General features: G+C 40.3%; 1 protein-coding gene and 1 long non-coding RNA gene across 4 annotated transcripts in view; one reads left to right on the top strand and one right to left on the bottom strand.

The window, feature by feature from the left end:
* BEGAIN (brain enriched guanylate kinase associated) overlaps positions 1-5,941 on the top strand; it is a 148,709-nt gene extending 142,768 nt beyond the window's left edge. For all 3 annotated transcript variants that reach the window (XM_069018273.1, XM_069018275.1, XM_069018274.1), the window contains 2 exons: positions 969-1,052; positions 4,269-5,941. In XM_069018273.1, the coding sequence (XP_068874374.1) occupies positions 969-1,052; positions 4,269-5,642 (1,458 nt within the window). In that variant the 3' untranslated portion in view covers positions 5,643-5,941. The remainder of the gene's footprint in view (positions 1-968; positions 1,053-4,268) is intronic.
* Positions 5,942-6,029: 88 nt separating this feature from the next.
* On the bottom strand, positions 6,030-24,738 carry LOC138111845 (uncharacterized). Its single transcript, XR_011151475.1, has 3 exons — positions 24,621-24,738; positions 11,817-11,869; positions 6,030-6,565 (listed from the first exon to the last, which is right to left on the bottom strand). It is a non-coding gene; the product is annotated as an uncharacterized lncRNA (long non-coding RNA).
* Positions 24,739-25,160: the final 422 nt, after the last annotated feature.

The following is a 25,160-nucleotide window of genomic DNA, read 5'->3' as shown; positions in this document are numbered from 1 at the left end:
TCTATAAACATATACTAATTTTTACAGATTAACACAGGCCAGTGCCAATAGCACTTTTATGCTATGTATATTTTGTTTCTGCCCACCTATAAAGTCAGTTTCTGTAGCCAGCTGTGGTTTTAGGGCAACTAGATAAGGAAAAGGAAAAACAACATACAACTCTTACCTTCAGGGACCCAGAGATACTGGCTGAAAGCTACAGTTACACAGTCATGTGTGCTAAATTAAATTTAGGTGAAGGGCAAATCTGTGTGCCAAATTTTCCCATTAAATAGGCTGTGGGAGTCATTCACTATGAAGATAGTATAAGAAGCTTGCTTAAATTCTCTCCTTTCCTGTGTGGAATTCTCATGGTAACTTCTTGCTCAGTGAAAATATTCTGCTCTGCAGCATCAAATATTTGCAGTGAGATTTAATATATTTCTATAGCTGCATTCTGCAAGACATTAAAGGGGCCAGGAACTAGCAAGAAAAATCAAAAAGAGAGAATCTCCCTTTTTAAAAAAACAACACATTGTATATTTCTGCAGTGAATTTCTCCACAATCTCATAAGATTATTTTAGCACTTTCTAAAGCAGTATTTTAGTTCTAGTCTGGATTATACTCAGTAAAAATTTTCTTTTTTGCTTAAAAGATCACGGTTTTTAGCCTTCACAGTACCATGCATGTTAACAGTATGAAATTCAGTTCTTAATGGTAAGTATCCATCTTCTGAAATGCAGATTACTGTTCTGTTGTAACAGGTTTCAAAAGTTTATTCTTAGTAATTTTATCAGCCTTCCCAGAGCAAAGGGGGAAATATCTCTGGGATGTGCAAGAAACACAGCATCTTAATTTGTTTAGAAGCTAAAGTATGCTCCAAATCTCCCCAAAGTGAATTTTCAAAAGATTGATCAGGCATGGGGAAAAGGCTGAAATCCACAAGCACTTTGCAAACTTTAAAGAGGCTATTTTTTGTTTTTTCCAGGAGCTCTACAGGAAGGACTGCAATTTAGCTGCTCAGCTGCTCCAGTGCAGCAAGAACTACGACAGGGCACATAAACTTTCAGAGGTAATGTGACCAAGCCTCTATAAATATTGTATGGAAAGCAGGTTATTTTGCACGTATAAATTCCAGCATTTTTTTTTTGCCCTTAAGGCTTCTTTTCCTGCACACACCTTCCTTTAAGCCACAGGAGGCCTTGTGCACCTGCTGGTGTTCTGTGCAGTCGAGGGAGCTGCTGACAAAATCACAGCCCATGGTGGAACTTAAAGGTACTCTCTTCCCCAAAACCTCTCCTATCCTGTAGAATGGGCCTGCACTGATTGCCTGTAAAACAAAGGTTTTAGCAACACTGAAGTGCTGTGAACTCTAGAATGCAAAATGCTGGGCAGGAGCAGTGGGGTGAGAGCAGGGAAATGACAAGCTACAGGCGTCAGAGATCCTGATATAATCAATTTTCCTCCTGAAGCTATTTTCCAGTCCAGCTAGTTTCCAAACCTTAATTTTAAAATGGACTGACAGAACAAATATCTTTTTGTAAAGAAACCAGAGCACCGAATGATTGATTTCCAAGGTGTAAACTTTAATTAATAATCCTCGCTTCCAAGGAAACGAGGCTTGAGAGATAGGCTCCTTAAAGGGGAGGTAAATATTATTTTAGTGAACAAGACAGTCTTTAGGGATCCAGGCCCTTCACAAAGCAATAGCACCTTCCTCACATGTATTGCTTCAGTGAAGTTTACAGAGAATAGCTTTTCCTTCATCAATCCCATCAGGTCAACATTCCCCCAAATAGCCTCTCAGGCAATTCTGCAGTGGAATATTGCAAAATTAATTTTGGAATGTACAAACCGTTTATAAGTCAGTAGATGGTTTCAGAGCACTAAACAACCCTGTTAAATAAAGATGGAGCAAGATTCTTCTGTCAAACAGGCAATGATTTTCTGAACAGAGACAGAATTTCCAAATTAACCATTATCTTGGTCCTGTTATTTTTTCCTGTTAACTGACTTCCCTTAGCAAATTGTATCCAGGAATTATCATTACATTACTCACACTTGAAAGCACCCTACCTGTTACAATTAGGACTTTAAAAAGCACTTAGTTGTTCATTTACAGAGAAATATCACAAATGTGAGCTCTCCCCACAATTTCCCAGACTGTCATATACTCCGTTCAATAGGCAGTCTCCACTCATAAGTCCAAGTATTTATTAATTTAGCAAGTGTGAATGTGCTGTCACAGCCAATAAACTCCTTACAAATGCAAATATTGCCTGATAAACTATTGTATGCTATCCAGAAACCTAAACTCTAGTACAATACAGTAATGTGACAGCAGTATCATTTTAGTAATTCCAGTTTCCAGTGCAATGCCCAGAAAACAATGTTCTTTTTAACACACCTCATAATAATAATAACGTATATAAAATAGATCAAACAGTGGTGCTACAGGATACTGAAATAAGAGCTGCCCCATACAGCGTTTTCACATTCAGTTAACTGTAATTTTTTTTCCTCATTTCTATGGCAATTTACACCAGGCCTATTTTACAACCTGTTTATTCAATCTTTGTTGCATCTGTACTTACTATGACTAATGTTGCTGTCTGCCAGCAGACTGGCAATGTCATTTATTTCCAATGGAAGACATATGAGTTAATTAGCAACATAATGATTAATCCAAAATATCCTGGAAGGTCTGTTGATTGAAAAAACACTCATACTACTACAAATAACAAGAATGCCATTTCACTACATGCCTTATTTTCAACACACTGAGGTTTGAGGATTAAATCAACTTTTAAAACTTCCCAGTGAAGCTAAAAGAGGAGATCCATGTCTTATACAACGTGAGACCCTGACAAGGTGCAGGCACCTTAAATTTCCTTTGCCAAAAAAAAGAGGAGGGGGACAATTACAGTTATTTGTAGTGTTCTCTCCTCTAGAGGAACAAATTTAAGGAGGAAGTGAGATTGTTAAGGTCATAAGGTTAACCACTGATGATTTTGTGAAGAGGAATTTGATTTCTAGTTATAAAAAGAAAGTGCTGAGTAAATCAGAGTTCAGCCAAGCACTGAAGGGATAAATTCCCAAGTGGCATAAATTAACACAGATATTAAAGGAGCTATCCCAATCACAAACTCAAAACTTATTCCAAACATGAATTCTTCTGATTTCCAGCAAGAAATACTGAGAAGCAACCTCTCTCATATTGCTGTCTGATCATTGATAGAGATCTGAAGTGAGCAAGGCAGATAAAATTTGACAGGAAGGCATGTTTGGTGATATCTGAGTAGGCATCCAAGGAGTGTCATTGCTCTCTCTCCTCTGGTCCACATGACAGAATTGCAGGTGAAACCACCATCCACAGCTCTGATCCTGACTTTCTTAAAAAATCCCTATATGATTTCTGATGCATAAGAGACTTGTCGATTAACTCTGTCACAGGAATCACAATGTGAGTTCAGGTCTTAGTGCTTACTTCTGTCAGTGTGGAAGGACATGTTGAGGCTTATGTGGATAGTTGATCTGACAAGCAGTGTCTGACTGAAGGGGCAAGGAAGCCAGCTTGATTTGCTTCTTCCCAGCACAGGTATAATCCTGTCACAGCAGCCAGTACCACTTCTGTAAGTGTCAGCCAGCTTTACTGCATCTTCAAAGAGCACTGTTTATCAAATGTGATGCTGGAGGGCAGGAGCCAGTTTGGCATGGGGTTGTAGGCAAGATGAGCTCAAATAAAGGCAAAAGAAGAACAGAATAGATCTGATCTCTTCCTCCTCCTTCCTCACCCCCAGAGAGACCTCTCCACACCCACACTCCAACTGTAAATCACACCCAAGCACACAGTCTGGAAAGTGTTGCTGTAGGCTGTAATTCCCTACCTGCCTTTTTAAGATTGTTGTTTACTACATACTTTATTTACATCAGTAAAGTAAACCTGGAAGTGCTGGGTTAACGGCTGGACTCACTGAGCGTAGAGGCTTTTCCTGACCTGAGCGATTCTATGATCATTCCTACCCAACCTGAATTAATTTGGAAGGAAACATTTCAGTTCCACATGTTATCCATGAGGGAAAGCAGATGAAGATGTACAAATGTTAAGTAAACAAACAAAGGTCATTTGATTACATTTATTTCCAGAAAGGCACAAAGATTGTGGCCATCACATTAGCCAAAGAACCACGCATAGTGAGCTATGTAATGTCATAAGCAGCACTCATCTGACACCTCTATTAACGTGTGCCCTTTTCTCCTTTCTCCTTGCCATCTCTTTATGTTGCAGTTGCCAACCGACTTTCAGGAAAGAGTCAGCATCCACCTGGAAAAACACGGGTGCAGTCTTTCTGTCCCCTTGTGCCACACTTCTTACGCTGACACCATTCCCACTTGCGTCATTGCCAAAGTACTGGAAAAACCAGACCCCAACAGCTTGTCCTCACACTTGTCAAGCCCATCTACAAGGGATCTCAATTTTCAGGACTCCACTGGAAAAGTCGGACAAAGACCCCAGTACAAGTCCGACATCTACTGCAGTGACACGGCCCTTTACTGCCCCGAGGAGAGGAGGAGGGAGAGGCGGCCAAGTGTGGACACGCAGGTGAAAGACGTGGGCTTCCTGCGGTCCCAAAACTCCACGGACAGCACTGTTGAAGAAGACGGTTTCCATTCCAGCTTCTCCCACGAAGCCTTCCCAGAGTACATTACCTCTCTGCCAACCTCCAGCTCCTACTCCAGCTTCAGCGTCACATCTGAGGAGAAGGAGAATGCCCAAGCCAACACTCTGACAGCCTCCCAGCAAGCGATCTACATGAGCAACCGAGACGAACTGTTTGAGAGGAAGTCACCCGCAGGTTACGAGCATCAGGGGAGCCCCAGGTTTGCCAAGCCCAAACCCGCACAGCACATGGAGCTCGCTGACGACAACGAGAACTCACCCACTTTTACCAGGACTCTGCCTCCATATGCAAACGAACCTTTTCATTTCTCAGCCATAACACCACAGCAGGCTTTAGCCAACCAGAAAATGAGGAACGAGTGCAGGAGCACCCACCTTTCAGAAGAAGACTTGCCAGGGCGATGGAGGCAGCTGAGTGTGGAGGACATTGGAGCGTACTCCTACAGGAACGCTGGCAGGCTGTCACCCTGCAGTTTCTCAGAGCAGTACTACAGCAGCCCCATCAAGAAGGGGGACAGTCGAACAAGCCCCATCTATGCTAGTTACAAAGCAGACAGCTGCTCAGAGGGAGACGACATCTGCCAAAGCAGACTTGTGGATTCTTGCTTCCTGAGAACAGACAGTGGCCTGAACATTGACATCAGCACAAGCTGTAAACAGGAAAAATTGCCCACTTACAAAACAAAGGAATCAAGAGACCAAAAAAACGAAAGGATCACTGTCCAGTTATGCAGTAGCAAAAACATCGAAAATAGCCCAGTATTGAAAAGAGAATACGTGGACGTGAGCCCCAACAGCTCAGCAGAGTCCCTCAATCAGAGTTCAGTGGAGGCTTCAGAAATCCACCAGTCTTCCATGGATCAAGGAAGTCATTCGGGTATTCACAGCAAACAGCAGCAGTTTCAGCGGACTGGGAGCACTGGTCTGAGTCGGAAGGACAGCCTTACAAAAGCACAGTTATATGGAACCCTTCTGAACTAGGCATCTCCCCAGCTGGCAATAAGACAGCAAACAACAGGAAGGAAAGAGCATTTGATACTTCTAGTGAACAATAAGGTTCTAAGAAACAGGATTATTATAAAATATATATTCATAATGGTACTATATGTTTAAAACAAAATCTCTTCAAAAACGTTATACAGCACTTTTCACTTGACATCCTTTCCACATGGGAGACCGTCCCCTCCCCTCTTTTATAAACCTGAAATATTTTTATAAACAAAAATGTATTTATTAGACTATCCTAAGCTATTTGAGCAGAATTCTTTTCCCTTCAAGCAGGTTTCTTATTTATTTTTGTGCATGAGGCCATCTGTGCCTAAATTCTTGGAGGAAAAGGGTAAAATCATGATGGCAGTGACAAAAAAAAATAAACCCACCTGATAAAATACCATAAAATGTCATGTGAAATCAAAACAAGAATAGTGAATTTGAAGAAGTATATTTTTTAACAAGAATGGAATTGTATCTTAAGTTATTTCATACAAATGTATTTATGAGTGACTAATGTATGCACAAAGTGATACTAATATTTTGTTCTTTTAATCCACTGTGTTTCTGCTTTCCTATTTTTCCTTGTATACTACCTCAAAAGTAATTGAGGGTTTCTTTGTCACATTTTCTGTAGGCTTGCATTTATATTGTCTAAAATGCATGCAGTGTCATAATTAATACTGTATTTTGCATAACTTAATAAAAGACACCAGTGGATATATTTCGGGGTTGTTTTTCCCTTCATTCAATAGAACACTGAATTGCTCTGAGGGGCTCAAGTCCAGCAAAAGTTGACTAAAGCTCATGAAGTGGATTGCTTTCTAAAGGAGTGTCTCTTTCTTTGTAAGCTCCAGAGAAATCTGGTTCACAGTGCATGGCCTCTGGGTGTGGGAGGGTGACTTCTCATCAGCCTGTTGAAAGTAAGAAAGGAAAAAAAAAGTTTATCCACAGTCTTGAGTTCACTAGAGGGTTCTGTATTTTCTGGAAAATTACTCAAAAGCCAGTGATGTAAGCTCCTCCTCTATTACTTACATACTTGACACAATCTTTTATGTCTTTGGGGCTGGTACATTCCACAGTTGCCCTTTCTTCATATGTACTTGGTATTTCTAACAGTGATTTTTCTAAAGCCTAAGGAAAGTCTGGATGTCTGTAGCCTTTACCCCTGAGTCTGAGAAGATGTATTTTTACCTGTACTTTTGGCATTTCCTCCACTGACTTTTCTGTTTCTCACCATTTCACCATAATGGAGTGTACAACTGGGACAGGAGGAAAAGGAAGAGAGCAAAAGGAGAGGAGGAGAAAAACAAAAAGTAGAGAGGTGAAATCCTGTGGATTTTCTTCCTGGCTTCAGTATTCCTGCTTGGTAAGAGGTAGAATACAGCAATAAATATTTAATAATTATTTTAAGTCATGTTCATATATCCTATACTTAAAATACTGAATCTCGACAGCTCATGTATGGGGGAAGCCCTTGCTTAGTGCAATATGTGGTAGTAATCAGTGAGATCACTGTGAAAATATAAACTAGCTCCTTGTAAAGCTAAAATAATGATCTATTCAGTAGCTATTAAGAAAGTATACTTTTTCTGCTGATTCTCTGAAAGCAGTTACCTGGCAACTAACTATGAACCAGGACTACAGAACTGTTCATTTCCCACATAAGCACCTTCAATCATGAGGCCACAGATTCAATGTATTTGGTATGAATATCTCCCATTGCTCTCCATTTTCTTCATGGATAATATAAAAATTTGACCATTACTGATGTGTGCAACTACTTGCTGTGCTGTTTGATCAGACACCAAGTCCTTGCAGTTCCTCCAGGGTCTATTGCAGCATCATGGAGAACAACAGTAGCAAATAATATCACACAGGTAAGGCACGAGATAGCTCCAAAGTGGTGCTCATTTCAGTGCAAAAGCTGTCACAGGCCCTGTGGTTTTACACTCCCAATCTTGCTCACAGTGAGTGTGAGAGGTAGGGCAAGCTGCAAATAATTCCATGAAGTAGACAATAAACACATACAATGAGCTTTCCAAAGGCCAAGGGCTCCTTATGGCAGGATGTGACCTGCAGTAAATTGACTTGGAGATCCAGAAGAGCTGTTATTTCCCCTTCGAAACACCAAGATACAAAACAGATGTGAAAAAATCCTCACTGTTGACTCATCCAGGTATGTAAAATCTAGACAATCCCTAAGGCAAGGCATTCATTTCTCTGGTCAATGAATACAAGGATTTGTATGGAAGAGGTGAAAATTAACTGTTGTCTCACCTAAGAAAATATGTAAGCTACAGAACAGTAAATTGTCTCATTTATGAACTGGAACACAGTGTCAGAATAATCCTTTTATAATATTGTTCATTATTTGACTTAAAGTGCTATTTTGGCAATTACACAGAATTACATTTCTGCTAGATATTGTATCTCTGATTATTTAATATCCTGTTCTATTATATTCTTTCATACTATTGCAGTTTCAAAGTCTGTTCTATGCTTCACTTGACTCTTTTTCTCAGTTTATGTGAGCTAATACATAGATTAAAACCAGCCTTTTCAGTCAATTCGTACTGGGTGTTTTTGTAAAATAGCCTATAACCTCGTAACACTTTTCTATAATGAATTCTGTTACAGAACAATATATTACCCTGCATTTCAACTGAATCAATCAAAATGACTATAAAATTTATTAGCTTTAATGTGTTGATTTAAATTTCTCCTTAATTAGAAAAACTGACAATATGTTTGCTAATTTTCTATGAATATGAGAAACACTTTTAATAATTCACCAAAATTTTCTCAGATATACAGGTATACTACGGTTTGTTTAATTTTTCCAAACAAAATAACTTTGAAAGATTATAATAAAGGATTTAGTCCGGAATTTTGGGGTTAATTTTGTCACATTCAGTTTAGTTTTATTGAGACACCCACAGAGAGAGATCTGAGGCATAAGGCCAGAATGATGATAGGTGTTTTCACAATAAATTTTTATTTGTGCTAATGTCTTAATTTTTTGCTTGCCTTCAGTTTTCACACGAGGAGAAAGTAACCCAAAAAAATCAGGATGAGTTTTAGAGTATGTCATTGGAGATATTTACAGCAGCCTACAGAGCTCTGCTGTGCCATCAGTCTGTTTGTACAGACTTATAGTCACCGAGATTTTAAGAGATTGAAACTTGTTAAAAAGAGACAAAGGCAGAGAATAAGTTTTAACCCAGATGAAAGGGGTAATAGATCTGTCTGGAACCATGTTCCTCAGAGCACTTACCTTCTGTAGGACTTTTCTGATAGAGAACAGCTGGCTTCCCTTTTTCATTCAAGTAGAGGGGATTTGATAAACTTTAGTCTTATGTTCATTTAATGGCAAGAGTCTCCAGAAATGCAAAGTAACAGATCTTCAGCCAAAGTGCCACAGACCCCTCCACTCCAGTGGCCGAGAATTTGCTATGAAATACCTTTTTCCAAGGACATAAATGTCCAACTTTCTCTTAAGCATTATTAGAATGCCAAGGTGTCTGCATGCTGACACAAAAACTACATCAAATTCTGTATGCAGGATTTGTAGGTAACTATGGCAGGAATTTTGATTTGATTAATTATTTCATTTGCTGTAAGTAAGAATAGAAAGAGTGAGTAAAAGAAGTGGCAAGTCCCCAACAGTGCAGTGAAGCAGAAGATGAAAAATGTCATTTTAATGAATGAAAACCGAAAGCAGAATGTAGATGACACAGAACACTGATCGGGGGAAAACAAAAGGCGCTGAAAGAAATCAGAGTGAGGCATATTGAATCACAAATCAAAGCAGACAAGACTACCAAAATGCTACTAGGGATATGGGGTACAATGCACCAGAAATAACAGACCAAAACTATTATGAAATCATGGAAAGCAGATGCATTTTTGAGATGTTTTCTCACTCCAAATTAAGCTTTAAAAAACGTACATAATCTCAATAATTATGAATAATGCAGGTCCCTTTTGTTAAGCTTTTTAGAAGTCTAAAATTTTTAAGTTTAAACCATGGCAAGCCATAACATAGGTCATTTTCAACTCAACGGTTTCTAACTTCTTCACCCAAACTAGAAAATTAATCAAACTGAACCTTTCCCCTTCCAGCACTTTTAATTAAAAAGAATTTTCACTTTAAAATCTATCACATAGCATGATTATGCAGCTACTTAGATCAATTTCCCCTTGTTTAATTTTAAAGTACTAATTGGCATCCTTTGGATTTTCATAAAAAATTCTTATCCCTCATTCATGCTTGCAACCTTGTAATCTTTATAGACCATTACTATATGTCTCCTTAAATATGGCTTAAATTATGTAAATGTAGTCCTCTCAGATTTTTTCTTGGAAGACATTCCTCTCAGGATACTAACTGCTTCTTGCTCTTTTTAAGAACACCCTCTTCACCTTTCTAATGCTGAATACCATAACATTTTAACATGAACAGTGAGCTGTTCAAACCCCCTATACAAAAGTGCAGTTCAAGGAAAGGAGAGGAGCACACAGATTGGAGTGGCTTCTAATGACTGTACATGCTGATCTGTATGCATTAAGTCATGGCATGTTGTCTACATGGTCTTGTATCAACAGTACCAGAAGCTTTTCATTGTTTTCCCAATCTTCCCCCCATGTCTTTGAAAACAAACTTCATTGTTATAAAACAACTCTGGCTATTCAGTCATTCTTTACCAGACTGTCATTCATTCCAGCTCCTCTCACATTATTTTCTCTTTGGTATTTTCTTTTTGCTGTATTTTAGTAATTGAGAGGGTTTGCTCAGCTGCAGTTAAAAATAATAATTTGAATATTCATGCAAGGAAAGGTTTTGCTGCTTTCGTACCCCCCAAGACCTTAGACAGCAGCTTAATGTCCAGTGCAGCAAAGTTTTGGAAGGCTGTTGTTCCAAGAGCCCCTGAGTTCTCTCTTCCCCAGGCTCCTGCAGCCCCCGTGCTGCAAAGAAGGGTACTTTGCTTTCTGCCAGATGGGAGCTCCTCAAGGATGTTGTCGGCCCCATATCCCACACCTGTGGGGAGGGGTAAAGCCCCTCCCACCCCCACTTGCTGAGGCAAGGGTCATCCCTGCAGAATGTTACTCTATCCCAGAGTAAGGAGAACACCTTCATCTGCAAGGGCAAAAACAAGATGCATCGACACAAGATGCAACTGTTGGAAAATATCCCTGATGGGAGTTAAATGCCTTCTCAACAACACACCCATCACGATACATATACACTAATACTCTAACCAGGATAATTCAGAAAAATTCTAATCTTTGAAGTCAGCTCTAATGAATAAATATTTAAATATATTCACCCGTCTCAATTTTTCCTTTGCAATTTATGAGTCAGAGCAGACGTGCACGAGCTGCAGAGCCACAGCAGTATTTACTACACCCAGATGAGCAATGACAGCGCTATGATTTAGAAGAAGAGAAACAGCAGCAAGTCCCAGAATAATTAAATTTGTAATGTCAATGTCAGCCAGAGCCCTTTCCCATTCCAGGTCTTCACATGTGACACCGCAAAACAGATCACAAGGAATAAAAGCATCGTCAGCACATAAGGGTTATAAATTTCAGCAGGGTCCCACTCAAGAGGTTTTTTGTTAAAGTAGAGATTTTATTGTTACAGTAGAATTCCTCTTGGTCTGGAGACCAGTTGTGTAGGGTGACATGAGGAGGAAGACCTACACTGAAAGTCCAGACAGCATAGAACCCCTCACCTCAAGAAACCACTGTGCCACCGACCTGAGGAAATGGGGACAACAGCAACAGCACTTCTAACTGATAAATTACTCGTGTCAAATCTGGTGGGATTCTTTTTGGCAGGGAGATAAATCCAGGCTTATGTTCACTTGACTCAAATTTGACAATTTATTTCAATGGGCCTTCAGCACTTCACGATCTTTATCCTCCACAAATGAGGGAAATGCTCTTATCCCCAAAGCCCTGGGAGTTACACTAAGATGACATGTCTAATCCCAGAGAGATAGTAAGGAGTTATCTATTTTAGTGTTAGCAGATTTTAAGGCTCTTGGCCTTTTGCTTATGTTATAACTTGAGAAACAGATAAAGAACGAAAGCTCAAGTTCCCAAGCTCAGCCTCAGCACAGGAACTGAATCATCATTTTCTGATTCATCCCCACTTACCTGTGCTTACAGAGTCCACAATACCCTGAAGGTGAGGAAGGAAAGACCTGACACTGGAAGAAAGAAAATCCAGAAATTAATCTGTGCATCCAAACTGTTAAAAGGCCAAATTATTTCTAAGACAGTTGTGCTTGTCTACAATAAAACTGGGGTTTTTTTCCATATTTTGCCCAGAGAATACATAGAATGCCAGAGAAAATATGTAACTGAGCTGAGAACTTGCATTTTTCTGTTTTGAACCAACTTGGATTTTCCTGACAAGCTGCAAGGGTAGATAAGGGAAGGGAGGCAGAGCAAGGATGATTGCTTTGTCAGCACAAAATGCAGTAAAACATTCCAGTCACAACATTTACTGTATTCCTCTGATTTTTAGGGTGCATTATGAAAAGTCCCAGGAAAAGGTTTTCAGAAACACAGACCATTTTCTTTCAATCTTATTTTGGCTTTTTTCCCCCACCTCTTTTTAAAGACAAAAAAAAATCTTGTTTTGCAAGCTGCAGTGATGTGGGGTTTTTTGCTAGAGCTGTCAGTCCTGCCTATAAAGACCTGACTTGTGTCAGTAGGGAAAAACAATCCTGAAACTAAATCAGTTTAACAGAATAACATTTGCTACTCAAGGAGAAATGGTCTAATTGAAAAGAATGTCAGTAAACAGCTCATTACTGAGATTTCAGAGCCCAGAAAGCCAAGGTGTGGGAACACAAGGAATCCAGTGAAGTCACACTTTGCAAAGACCCTGAACAAGTATTTTATTTAAAATAGGTTTGGACTGCCTTTTACTTTTCTTTCATTCTCTATTGATGATGAAGATGAAATGCACTTTTTTTGGCACTCCAGATGACACCAATTAAACTTGATTTCTTGCTTCAGATCATAACTCCACTTGTCTCTGACTTTTAAGACTAGTTTGTTTTGAGCTTTAAATTTCTGCTTTGTTTAGAGAGAAAGTGTTGCTCCAACTCAAACACCCTAACTTTCAACTCATGAAAATGCAGACACAAGTCCCAAGCCCTACCAAATAGGTAATTTGTCCAACGTTTGTATTTTATCCTTATAAAAAGTTAGGGTAATTCTTCTATCTTTTTATCCTTTAAGCTTATGAAGGATGGATTGTCTCTCATTACTTGATTATACAGTACTTGACATAATAGTCTCTTGATTATAATTGCATATGCCATGCATATTCCACTACCTGCCTACCATTACCAAATACTATGGTTTCTTATCCTTAGTATTTTTTTCCCTTTTAATGTGAAATCTAGCATTTCCTATTCACAGGTCAGTCCCTGGTCTTCAACACCTCACCTCACACCTATGCATACCTCATACAGAGAAATGAAGGGGACTATTTGAACTACCAGTATTTGAACAAAGTCCATTACCTTGGGCTCTCCCTTTCCCTTGCTAGGCATTTCTCCTTGCAAAGCTTCTTAAACTGAAAGAGCAGAAGCCTCAGCACACAGTATTTGGAAATTACTACAGAACAGCTGGGCTCCACCTCATTTTTCCACAGGCACTAACACTGCATGTATCATATTTCTCAACACTCTGCAGTTTATACTCACTTGCAAGCCAAAGCTATTTATCAATCCACCCACAAAAAAAAATCTATTCAAAAAAAGGCACCACCCTGGCCACACCTACATTCTTCCATTAGTGCCATCCACACTAGCTGGACATTGATACTTAGGAATTGCTCTCGATATTCTCCTGCTGAGTGGATAAAGTTTCACACAGCTGTTGAAAGAAATAGCTCTCACTGGAGAAAAATAACCCAAACAAACAAAACAGGGAAGAATTCAGAGAAGCAAGACTGCTCAGAGAGCGCATCGGACTGGACTGGTGCGGCTGCTAAAGAGGTGATAAGGAAGTACCCCCCCATCTAAAAAGGGGCTTTCCACTTCATTGGAGAGCACACTCACTCTCTGCAGGAGCTGCACAGCTGGCAAGAGCCTGGGACAAGCCTCATGACTGTAACATGGCTGGCAGACAGCAACTAGCAGTCTCTCAGCTACTCTTTCAGAGGCTGGTGATAGTCAGATTTTGATCACATTTGAAGCAGCGCAAGTCTCAGATGATGCCTTTAAGGCTCTCAGTTGCTCTACAGATGCTGTAGTAATAGTTGTATCCACACAGCAACATTTCCTCATTACATCAGTGATGGAGATTCCCTGGGCTGTCCAGGCAGGTTTTGAAATCTGTGGCATGAATAGTGCGAGGGACTGGAGAGCTGTGAATACTTGGTGAGAGTGGGAGGAGGTTAAATGTAAGGCAAGAGCACAAGAGAGAGGCATGTCTCCATCTCATATCTTGGGGTACACAATCCTAGCCTAGGACTGCACAGCGACACAAAACAGACAACAGAATGAAGTGAGGTCCATCAGAAAATAAGGGAGAAACAGCAACCAAGCCTGGGAACCTCCCAGACCCTCAGGATCCAGATATCAGCCTACAGATATCTTTGCCATTATTATTGCTGAGTCTGCTGCCTGTTGTCCAAGAAATAGAGACTGGAAATCAAGAGAGGATTCTGTTTTCCTGCAGGCTCACAGGGCAGACCTGAGAAAACCATGGTGCCCCCTGATGTTGCAGAACCACGTCTGCAGAGCAGGCACCAGGGCAGCAGCTCCTCAGAAGTGTATAACAATGATGAAAAAAACATATGGCATAGCTTGACTTGCCTGTCAAAATTTTTCCTATTTAATGGTGGTGGTGTCAGAGTCAGGCTTCTCCCTCATTGTGCTGGCTGAATCAATCAATTTTTCTCTGCTCCAGCCCTATGTGTGTCAGGCAGGAGCTACCCACTGCATTCAAATGCTATCATTTCGACATTCATCAGCATTTTCTCTCCTCTCTGGGCACTAGTGAAAGTTTTCATGCCACAGTTTATTTACAGTACATTCAATTCATGCCTCTAGCCATTCTAGAGACTTCCCACACACCAAGTCTTATAAAGGCTTTAGGGCTCGTTTTAAACCTACTGAAGACACACAGACTGTGCTCTCTGGCTGTGGAACGTCACATTTAATTGCCTTACACATTTAAAATTATTAAAATTATTCAGGAATTTATACAAATTAGAATACAAACTGTAGATAAACTACAGATGTTGATCCTTGTCAGCATAACCCTCCCAGCAGCTACAGCGACCTGAGTTCTATTTAACAAATGATTTTCCATTGGACTGTTATGTTGGGATTGTTTGCCTAGAAAAATAGCAGAGATTTTTGCTGGGCCAGTCACTTATCTTTGCATGTGTGCCCATATCTTTAATAGGAGGAAGATATTTTCCACCATATAGCTTGCAAAGGTATATGTATTATTTCCAATACTTATATACATATATTATTATATAATTACATTGTGACAATTTCATTTCCCCTGAAATTATTTTATTAATAATTTAGATGAGTTTCAATCCTGCAGCAAGAGCATTTGGCATTTGGTCTGAAACTTGAGAAGTGAATAGGCTGCACTGTAAAATCAAGGTATACACTTCTTACCCCAGCCACAGAACAGACATTAAATTCAGACTGCTAACACAAATAAAAGCCTAATTTAAAGAGAGAAAATAATCAGTACAGAAAACTGTACAATAACATTACAGTGGGAAACAAATGTGTCTGTTAAGCAGTGTAATTCCTTGAAAGATGAGGAACTGGTTCCCCTGGATGCTGCTTTCCTTGCAGGAAGTACTCCTGCCTCAGATGGTTGCAGCCCACAGCAGAGATGTCATTATGTTAGGCTGACATCTGATGTGTTCAGCCTCCTGTAATATGAGATCTGCTTACTATTTTCCTTTTCATAACAGGGGTTCAAGGCAACCTATTAGCTCAATTTCCTTTATTTATTGCACTAAAGTGTTCAGAACACTTCCTGTAAACACTACTGCAATACAAAAGTGGATAGCAGTTTGTTTTCCTTCTCCAAATGGTACCCATTGTTTCTGCTTCCCAGCATTTCTGCAGAGGGACAGTTTTGTCACAGGCTTAGAAGCTTCTTGGTTAAAGGTGTGTAAATAAACACCTCACCATGTGCCTGTGCCTTGGGACCACGTAGACTACACAACTAGTGGTGATGATGTCCTGGTTTCAGCAGAAGAAAGACATGGACCTGTTGAATTGGATCCAGAGGACAGCCATGACCAGTATCCAAGGGCTGGAGCCCCTGAGGAAAGCTTGAGAAAGCAGGAGTTGTTCAGATTGGAGGAGAGAAGGCTCTGTGGAGATCTGTGCGACCCTCCAGTACTTACAGGGGTCTTATAAAAGAGAGGGAGAAAAACTCTTTACACAGTGATAGGACAGGAAGGAACAAGGGTTTTAAACTAAAAGAAAAGAAATTTCGATTAGATGTTAGGAAGAAATTCTTCACTGTGAGGGTGGCGAGGCACTGACACAGGTTGCCCAGAGAAGCTGTGGATGCTCCATCCCTGGAAGTGTTCAAGACCAGGCTGGATGGGGCCTTGAGCAACCTGGTCTGGTGGAAGGTGTCCCTGCCCATGGCAGGGGGTTGGAACTGGATGGGCTTTAAGGTCCCTTCCAACCCAAGCCTTGATATGATTCTCCACAACCTTGTAAGAGCAATTTCCAAAGTAAGCTTGAGAAATCCCATGCAAATGCAGCAGAGAGACTTTCAGTTACAAACACCTGTGGCTAGCCCAATGGAGGTTTCTCCTGTAGCCATCACAAGGGTATTTCAGCTGCTGGATGATGCAGAGGAGGGCTGAGCACTCAAACCTTCACCTTCTGATACCATAATGAATTTTGCCTTTTCTTTTATACCCCTTTTATACCTTTTTACAACTTCTGTATTCTTAGTGCTTTTTGCCTATGTTCTTGGACTTAGTCAAGCTGAGAGACTAAAGATTTTAGAATTTTTGTAGTTAGGGATCAGTGTGCCCCAGACCCCAAGGTCCTGTCCAGAACACATTCTGTAAACTAAGACAGAACCATGCAGGGGAAGGCTCCTGGGAGAGGGGGGCTCATTCGAGCCTCTCACTGGGGAATCTTTGATAGATATGCTAATTAGTAAGACCTATAATGTTATACCAGATCTTTTGTGGGGGTGTGCATTGAGGTGCATTCCACCTGGACGTAGTGCACCTAAGGATCCTTAAAATAAATACCGAGGTAAAATCCCTTTTCCCCTTCTAACGGTGTTTCACTCTTGATTTTAAGACCATGAAAAGACATCACTTCCAGCCTCCTCTGGTTCCCCCTTCCCTCTGAACAATGGTGAAGAGCCCTGTGAGGGCTGTCCAGGCACAACACATTGCTCAGACACAGGTGGCTCTGCTGTTAGGAGGACACTGCTCTGCCACACAGCCTTCCAGCACATGGGACCTGAAACGAAACCCCCCCCTCTGGGAAGCTACAGAGACAAGTGGCAAATGCATTATGCTTTTCTCACCCTAATGGCTTCTCCTGTGGAGTTCTGTGGCAAGACTTCAGGACCTCTTATTCTATAATCAATCCAATAAAAGAATACATTATGTTACCTTTGCAGTGTGTTACAGGGATAAAGCAGAAGAGGTTCAAGCCTACCATCTACATCCTAGATGCACCAGTAGTTAATAGAGGTATTAAAGAGAAACCAAGCTTTATCATCTCACTGGTTGCACATGTCATAACACCAGAAAATGCTCCTAAAAAGCTGCCTGGATGACAGGCTATTTTCTGGAAAACTAGGCACCACACCTATATGAACACAAAATAATGTGTTACATGTATGCCTTGTTCACAAAGTAGCCTCATGTTATTTCTCTGATGGGAGATGGCATTCCAAACAGAGGGATCAGTGGTGCCTCTGTTGTGTCAATATGTACTTAACAGCATTCCAGCCACAAATACATCCACCACACTTCAGCGTGTTCTCTACAGGCCAGAAAAGACTGATGGATGAAAGTCTCCCAGCTTCAGGTTTCTATGGAGTTGTGCCTGTGAAGGGAAAGGTGCATCACAGGCATTCAAAGATGTCCTGAGCCTTTGTCCTGAGTAGCAATCGAGGAATGACAAACACAGAAATAGTAGAAGCAGCAGAGGGGAAAAAAAACCCAAGGAAACATGAGGCAATTTAAAACAATTCTTGAGATGTGTTGCAAAAGTTATATTTAAAAGCAGAAAGAAGAGGTGAGCATAGGATGTTGTGAGGGTTAGACCTGCACAATGATTTTCTGTGGAAGCCTTTATTGGAATTCCTGCACACTTACAGTGACTTCATGGATGGGACTGTGTCCTGTGTGAACAGAAAAATAAATCTCCCAGATAATGTCATAACACTTCAAATATACTTAATCGTCATGAATTTTTCTCCCAGACATTCAGAGTAGTACATGCTCAAAAGGGAATGATTGTAGAATTTGAAATGTAAGAATTCAGAGAGCAAATTGATGTCTAATTATGTATGCTAAAAATAAAAACAGAGCTATTAATTTCAGTAGCAAATGATGAGCCCTTATGTTATGAAGAAAAATAACATTCCTCTAGAAAATATCTGAAGAGCCCATTGATATTTTTTCTATAATTTACTCAAACTACTGCCAAAATTTTCCTCTGACACTCTCAAGAAACTATTTTGTATTCACTCACACAGTTGCCACCTTTCAAGAAGACCTCAGGTTCAGGAATAATTAATGCAAAACTAGATGCGAGTTTATTAAACCAGAGGAGTTTGGTTAAAAGCTAAGTACAGCTAGGCTTCCTAACTCAGATTGAAGTGGTACCATCAGATCTCAGTGCAGATTATGAAGAATACAATTTCTCTGAAATTACTCCCTTGACAGACACCTAAGTAAAAGGCAATTTAAAACACAATGAAAAGGTCATTATCCTCATATTTTAGGACTGCAGTACCCAAGGGAATGCTTAGGCATCCTTTAAAATGTATGGAAAAGGGGAGGGTAGAGAATAGGGGAGGAAAGGAGGCTCAGGGCTCCCTGTTACGTGTTCCTGCAGCAACATAACGTGAAGAGCAGAGCAATCTCTGTAGTGCCAAGGCCCAGACCCACCAAACAGAGACATTGAACCAGGAAAGGAGGAGTTTTCATCTGGTGGAACATCAAGTCCAGGGGCCACTTCACATGTCAAGTATTTCATAGAATCACAGAGTCACAGAATAGTCTGAGTTGGAAGGGACCCATCACGATCATCGAGTCCAGCTCCTGGCAGGACACAAGAGTCACACCATGTGCCTGAGAGCATTTTCCAGAAACTCCTTGAACTCTGTCAGGCTCGGGGCTGTGACCACTTCCCTAGGGAGTCTGTTCCAGTGCTCGACCACCCTCTGGGTGAAAAACCTTTTCTTTATATCTAAACTAAGCTTCCCCCAACTCATTTCTATGAGCACATCCAAACTTGAATGCAGGATTTTGTATGAAAGACCCATAAGTATTGGCCAAAATGCAAGAATTTAAGCCCAAGTCCACGCAACGCTTTTCTTTTGTAAAAAAAGGACACATTTTCTGTTTCCAATGGATTTAGTTCAATTGCACCAAAAACAGCATTCAACTTATTGTAAGTAATTGGAAAAGTAAGAGGAGAAATTTCTTATTCCCTCAGAGAAACCTTGTCAGACTTGCAAACCTCCCTCTCTCTGAAGGGCATTCAAACTGCACCAAATAACAAAAATCCCCAAAGATGCATAATTAATGTGGTAGTTCAGCTAGTATGTTGAAAAACAAGGAAAACATTGTATACATCATTAATAAAAAGATTATTTAAAATTGCACTTCTGAAGTAGAGACGAGAGGTCCAAATGTAAATTATATCAGATTCTGGAGTCCCAAAAGCATTGTCTTTATTTTAATAATGACATGTTGTCTCCACTGCCTTCTCTGTAAAGCCCTCAAAATGCCAATTATCCAAGGAAGTACACAGCTTCTCGGGTGAATTTTGCAATTCACCTGTCGCTGAAGCAGCCGTGACCAGACTGCTACAGCAGTGCCAGAGTTACTGACTGAACACTAAAGGGCTGAGAGATTGTCCTGCAAGCACAGCCACAAATTACAGCAAATTTATGTTGGTTTTCATAAATAGGTGCCATACAGGCCAAATGAAAACTCTTGGCTGTGGCTAGCATGGCAATGCAGCCTCAGCAAGTTACACAGCCGAGAGGCAGGTTTGTCAGCTAGAGGCTGTCCCAGTCCCACCTTGCAGCTTCACAGCTCTGGCAAGATGACAGTGCACCAAGGTTTGCCCATCTGAAAAGGACCATGAAGTTACCCCTAGATGGTAACTGGAGACTTTGATGCATGGAGGCTCTGCTCAGGTCACTCCACAGCCCAGCCAGGTTGCTGCCCAGAGCAGTGCTCAGCTGGCAGGACCTTTCCCAGCTTCACCAACTTCAGCTGGCACAGCCTCAGCCCATGTGAACAGCCACCCTCATGGCCAAGGGCACAACTGCTCCTTCACAGCAAATACTGCTCACAAAATCACCACATCTTCCCAGAACTAGATCCTCCCACTCCTTTTATTCATGTCTCATATTTTCCCTCACTTTTAGGGCCAGGTTTCTTTCCCTGACACAGCTGTGCTCTGTACACCTCTGTGAGTGGTGCTAAACCCTTCACATCTCCTCCTCAAGCTCCGTGATCAGCAGCATCCATTCCTCCCTGCTCTCATCTCACCTTTCTTTGCTTCTCTTCTCTTACATAATTTTTCACCTGAAATTGACACTCATTCTCCAAGCACATTCTCCCTTTTCCTCCTAAGCTCCTACTGTGGTACAAAGCTTTCAGATTGTGCTGCCACCCTTCCTCCCAGTCCAGGAAAGAAAGTCACACGAGCTGCATGCAAGTGCTACACAAAAGTACTGTGGAACTGAGTCTTGGACTATGGGATGTGGGGGACTTGCTGTTAGGCTTTGGTTTATGATCTTTGATAAGCAAATGCCCCCTGATTAAAAAATAATTGGAATTTCTGTATATATTCAGATCTGGGCATATCACACATCCTTACAAAGAGTCTGCAAGGACTCGGGAATCTTTATACACTGGGGTGTTGTTCACCTGAGTACTCACCAACAGCCATTTCATTTTTGAGACATTAAAAATTAGGGAAGAGCCCAAAGTGAAAAGAGTTTGAGATTAGAACCAGTGAACTGAACAGAGAGGTTACTTCCTTTGTATTTGTAGAAGGAAATCCATGTCTCTCTCCCTCACCAGTATTATAATCTCCCAGGAATTTTTTTATTTTTTAAAATCTCTTATGTTTGATATTTGAGAAGAGTAAAGATGAGGTTTTGGATATGATTATGATTTCATTTCATGGCTTTTTCCCAGATCCTGAGGTTATGTATCTGGCCAAAATATTACCTGTTTGATGTTGCAACAAAGAAAAATTAGTCCGTAACATGCCTACAGTTCATAGTTCACAGATTGCATGTTTCATATTAATAGCATAATAAATATTTTCTTTTTTGTACTAAAAGCAGTACGTGATTTGAACTGATGTCTGCATTTCAAGTAGCTGCACACATTAAAAAAAAATAGCAAAGATGTGCAAACTAACTATCCAGACTGGCTAGGGTTAATACATCTTCTATCTTGTTTTATAAGAAATTCTTTTTTAAAAACAAGAACTTGCCTTAGCAAGGATTTAAAAAGCAAGGAAAGGGAATGAACCAAAATAGTTCGTTTGCTTTATAATATATATATAAATTATAACATACGTGTAAGTTATGACATTCTTTACCTCATACTCAAATAAGTTCCTATGAACCATGAGGTGGAAGAGCTCTGGAATTTACTTATAACTCTTGTAAGTCAAGGGTTGCAAGCCAACAAAGGAGGTGGTTATGCAATAAAACATGAAAAATAACATAGTTCATGGTGAAGATATACCTAATTGATATTCTGAGGCAATTCTTTGCTACTTGCTGATGAACAAGTGGTAACAATTTGAACATAAGGAAATTGCTTTCTCAATGTAAGCAGGTTTGGACCAGACAAGGTACACTTAAGCACAAGTTGTTACATAAGTTACTCTTCTAAGGACACACTTCAAACAATTTCTCAGTAGAAATCTTCCTCAGAATGATACCCGAGTTTTTCTGCCCTGCTGATGGAAATTGGAGACAAATGGATCTAGCTGAAACTGTCTGGACTATAACTTCAGGCACTTTCAACCTTGGTGAACTTCAGCCTTCTCCAAAGTCTTCCTACAAAAGTTTCTAGATTGATTTTAAGAGGCACTTATGCAAAATCGTGAGAATGTAGCGAGGATTACGTTTGGATGAAGTCTTATCATTTCTGTGCAGTACCTAGGTGCTTTCTGGTAGGCTTCTAAATAAGCTTGTGTAGGATACCCAGGGACTGGGAAAGGGAGGTGAATAAGCTGAGTTCCATTAAACCTCCACCTAAATCCAGTACAGGGAGTCCCACCCCCTTCCAGAGACCCATCATTCCCATCCTATGCTGGGCTGCTCTGTCCCAGCTGGGAGTCATTCTGCACACGTGGCAGGATTCATCAAGCTCTGGGGCAGGGGCCAGCTCGTCTTACTGCCACTGGAGATCAAGCACCTCTAAAATTGCTTTCTTTTCCCTTCATTAACTCCCTGCATTTCCATTCTTTGAAGTGTGAAAACATCAGACTATGACCACTCTGCACAGAGAGGTGAGTCATGAAGAGAGCAGTGAGAAATTTATCAAAGAGAGGGAAAAACACCAAAGGCTCTTTGAAACTCCTGAGGCTACATTCATGTTTGCAAGTAGTATGGCCCAACAGGAGTAAATGTGCAGTTTGTCTCACTTCTGAAATCACAGTATCTAACTTACAAGCATTTGGGGGAGTAGGGGTACTCTGAACTATTCCCAATCTAGTCCCACCAGCTGGGACATCTTAAATATGGTCCTAGAGCACATCTCCTCATTTAAATTCATTGGAGGGCAACGCAGTTTTTGCACTCTGTGAGCTAAAGCACTGTAAGTTGCAATGACTCTGAGCGTTCGTGGGTGAGGTTTCTTGGCTATTTTTTCTCCACCAAAGTGCACTCCTGACAAGGTAAACCTTGTAGGAGCTGATATGAAAGGATCTGCAAGACAGTAAAGCAGTAATCAAAGGTAGAAAGAGAAGCAGAGGAGAGGCTAAGAAAACAGGAGACTCTCCAAAAGTAATAAGCCTCATTAAAACTGGAAAACAGGCAAGAATGGAGTGCAAAGTGCTCTGAGATTTCTGCCTGCCTTTCTAATGACAGCTGGAATGAAAGCCTCAAAGTCTCAAGTCAGAGCACAGTAAAAAAGAAAAAGAGAAGAATGTAGTGTAAGCACATAGACTGCTATACGTTTAAGTGCAGAAGACAAGGTGCTGAAACAAGGACAGAACAAATGAAAATTAAATGGTGAGGATGTGAGCAGTGACTAGGAAGAGCTGGGTTTAAGAGACCAAGATCAAGGCTAGCTGAAGAAAGCAGAGCAAATATTTTCAGTTGAATGCAGGCTAAACTCTTATGTAAGGATGATGGGAAATTTGAGATCCCATAATTTTTTGATCTTCCTGTTTTGTTCTGTTCTGCCATAGTATTGTATCTTTACATTTGCCTGTCCCCTACAGAAAGAGTAATCCCATTGTAATGCCATACCTTATTTTCATGATGAAGCAATAGCTGAAATATAGTGACTCACCAACAGTATTTCAGCTGAGTGAACACAATGATTCTAATAACTGTCTGCTAATTAGCAGGTTTTTGAGATAAAGTCAGTTGAATAGCTCGCATCCTCTGACACCCCAAATTAATAATGCTCCAGTAGCAAATAATAAAGTAGTAGAGACTGACATTATTACTTTTTGGTACAGTACAAAATAGATTAAAATTAATCTGGCTTGTTTATCTACACAGTCTAGACCACTTCAAAATGCTGGAAAACTCTGCCTTGGCTCCAACATATGATGCCCTAGAGAGCTCTATATAAAGCTAAAAGAATTTCTCCTAAAGCAAGTTGCAAAAATTTATAGATTACAATTTTATGAATAAAATTAATTAACCAACAATTCATTACATTCTAAAAGCTTCATCTGACCATAATAATCCTTGTTTGGAGCCCAAACAGTAATTGGTAATTGCAGAGTGTTGAAATAAAGTGGATATTTTTTGATTACAGTTCATTACATAAGATAACAAGGAAGAATTTGTGTTTGAATCATAATGAAAACTTAATTGACATCACTCTTCTAAAATACTTTCAATGACTAAATTTCAGTCTGTGTCTTAATCAGTCTTATATTAGAAAGATATTTTAACAACATAATGCTGTGAAAATAATTTCATTGCATTATAAAACCTTTGACTGGATCTTCTAACTAATTAAACTCCAGACATCTTGGAAATCTGACACAAATACAATTCTAACTTTAATATTCTTTAAGATTATACAGTTTCAGGTTTCTTTTATTTTCTCTACTACCTTTAATCAAATATAAGCTTTTCCCTTCCTCTCCACCCCTCATATAGTCTATTTATACCTGCGAGATAATTTCAGGAGGGATAGATGCTAAGTCACCAGAACCATGCCTCAGCACACGAGTTAAACTTAAGCAACAACATGGGTAATCTTACAAAATGCAGTGATTCTCAAAGACTGCTCTCTCAGGACCTTCCCTCTGTCCAGATGTGCTCTCGCTGAGGCTGAGTGTGCTGAGAGCTCATTCAGATAGAGAGAAGTGCTCACATAAGCTGAGGCCTCATCCAAGAAGGCATTTCTACCATGAGCTCCCAGGCAGTACTTAACAAAGTAACAGATAATCTCCTACAGAGATACCACGTTGTAACAGGAACAATGACAGTGCTGCCCATCCTTCATATAAGACACACCTGGCTGCCTAAAGTTTTAACATGGTAACAGTACATTTTGAATTAAAACACCAGGAGGGAAGAACACAGAACCACCCCCTCGAAAAACACTGTGCAGTTGGGATTCAGCCTGCCAACCAACAAGCAAGGGCTACTTCACTTCCACCTGAACTCGTTCTGACTTTTATGAGGAGCCCACAGCTTGAATTAGGAGTAACTCAAAACCACTGAACCAGTTTCTGTTTAAAGGTGCATCTTCCTTGTATACTGGAGGCACAGTCAAGAGAAGTGTAAAACTCAGGCTACTGTTGAACAACTCATTGCTGAACAAGGAAGCAAGAAATTAAGGAAATTAAGGGAAACAAAGAAAAAAAGATACTTTTGCTACATTGCAAGGCTCACTTGAATTTAATGCCCTAGGTTAAAACCTGTCATTGCTGTTGATAAGATGATTAAAATCATGCAGCCACAGTACCTTGGTCCAGACTTCATACAATGTGACTGGATCCAGAGTCTTGGTATAGGCTTATTTTTTACTACAAGCAATAAGGAACATAAACA

This window comes from Aphelocoma coerulescens, chromosome 5 (assembly GCF_041296385.1).
Source record: "Aphelocoma coerulescens isolate FSJ_1873_10779 chromosome 5, UR_Acoe_1.0, whole genome shotgun sequence".
In the NCBI taxonomy this organism is placed as follows: Eukaryota; Metazoa; Chordata; class Aves; order Passeriformes; family Corvidae; genus Aphelocoma; species Aphelocoma coerulescens.
The sequence above is the reverse complement of the archived record's forward strand: the minus strand, read 5'-3'. Positions and strand labels throughout refer to the sequence as shown.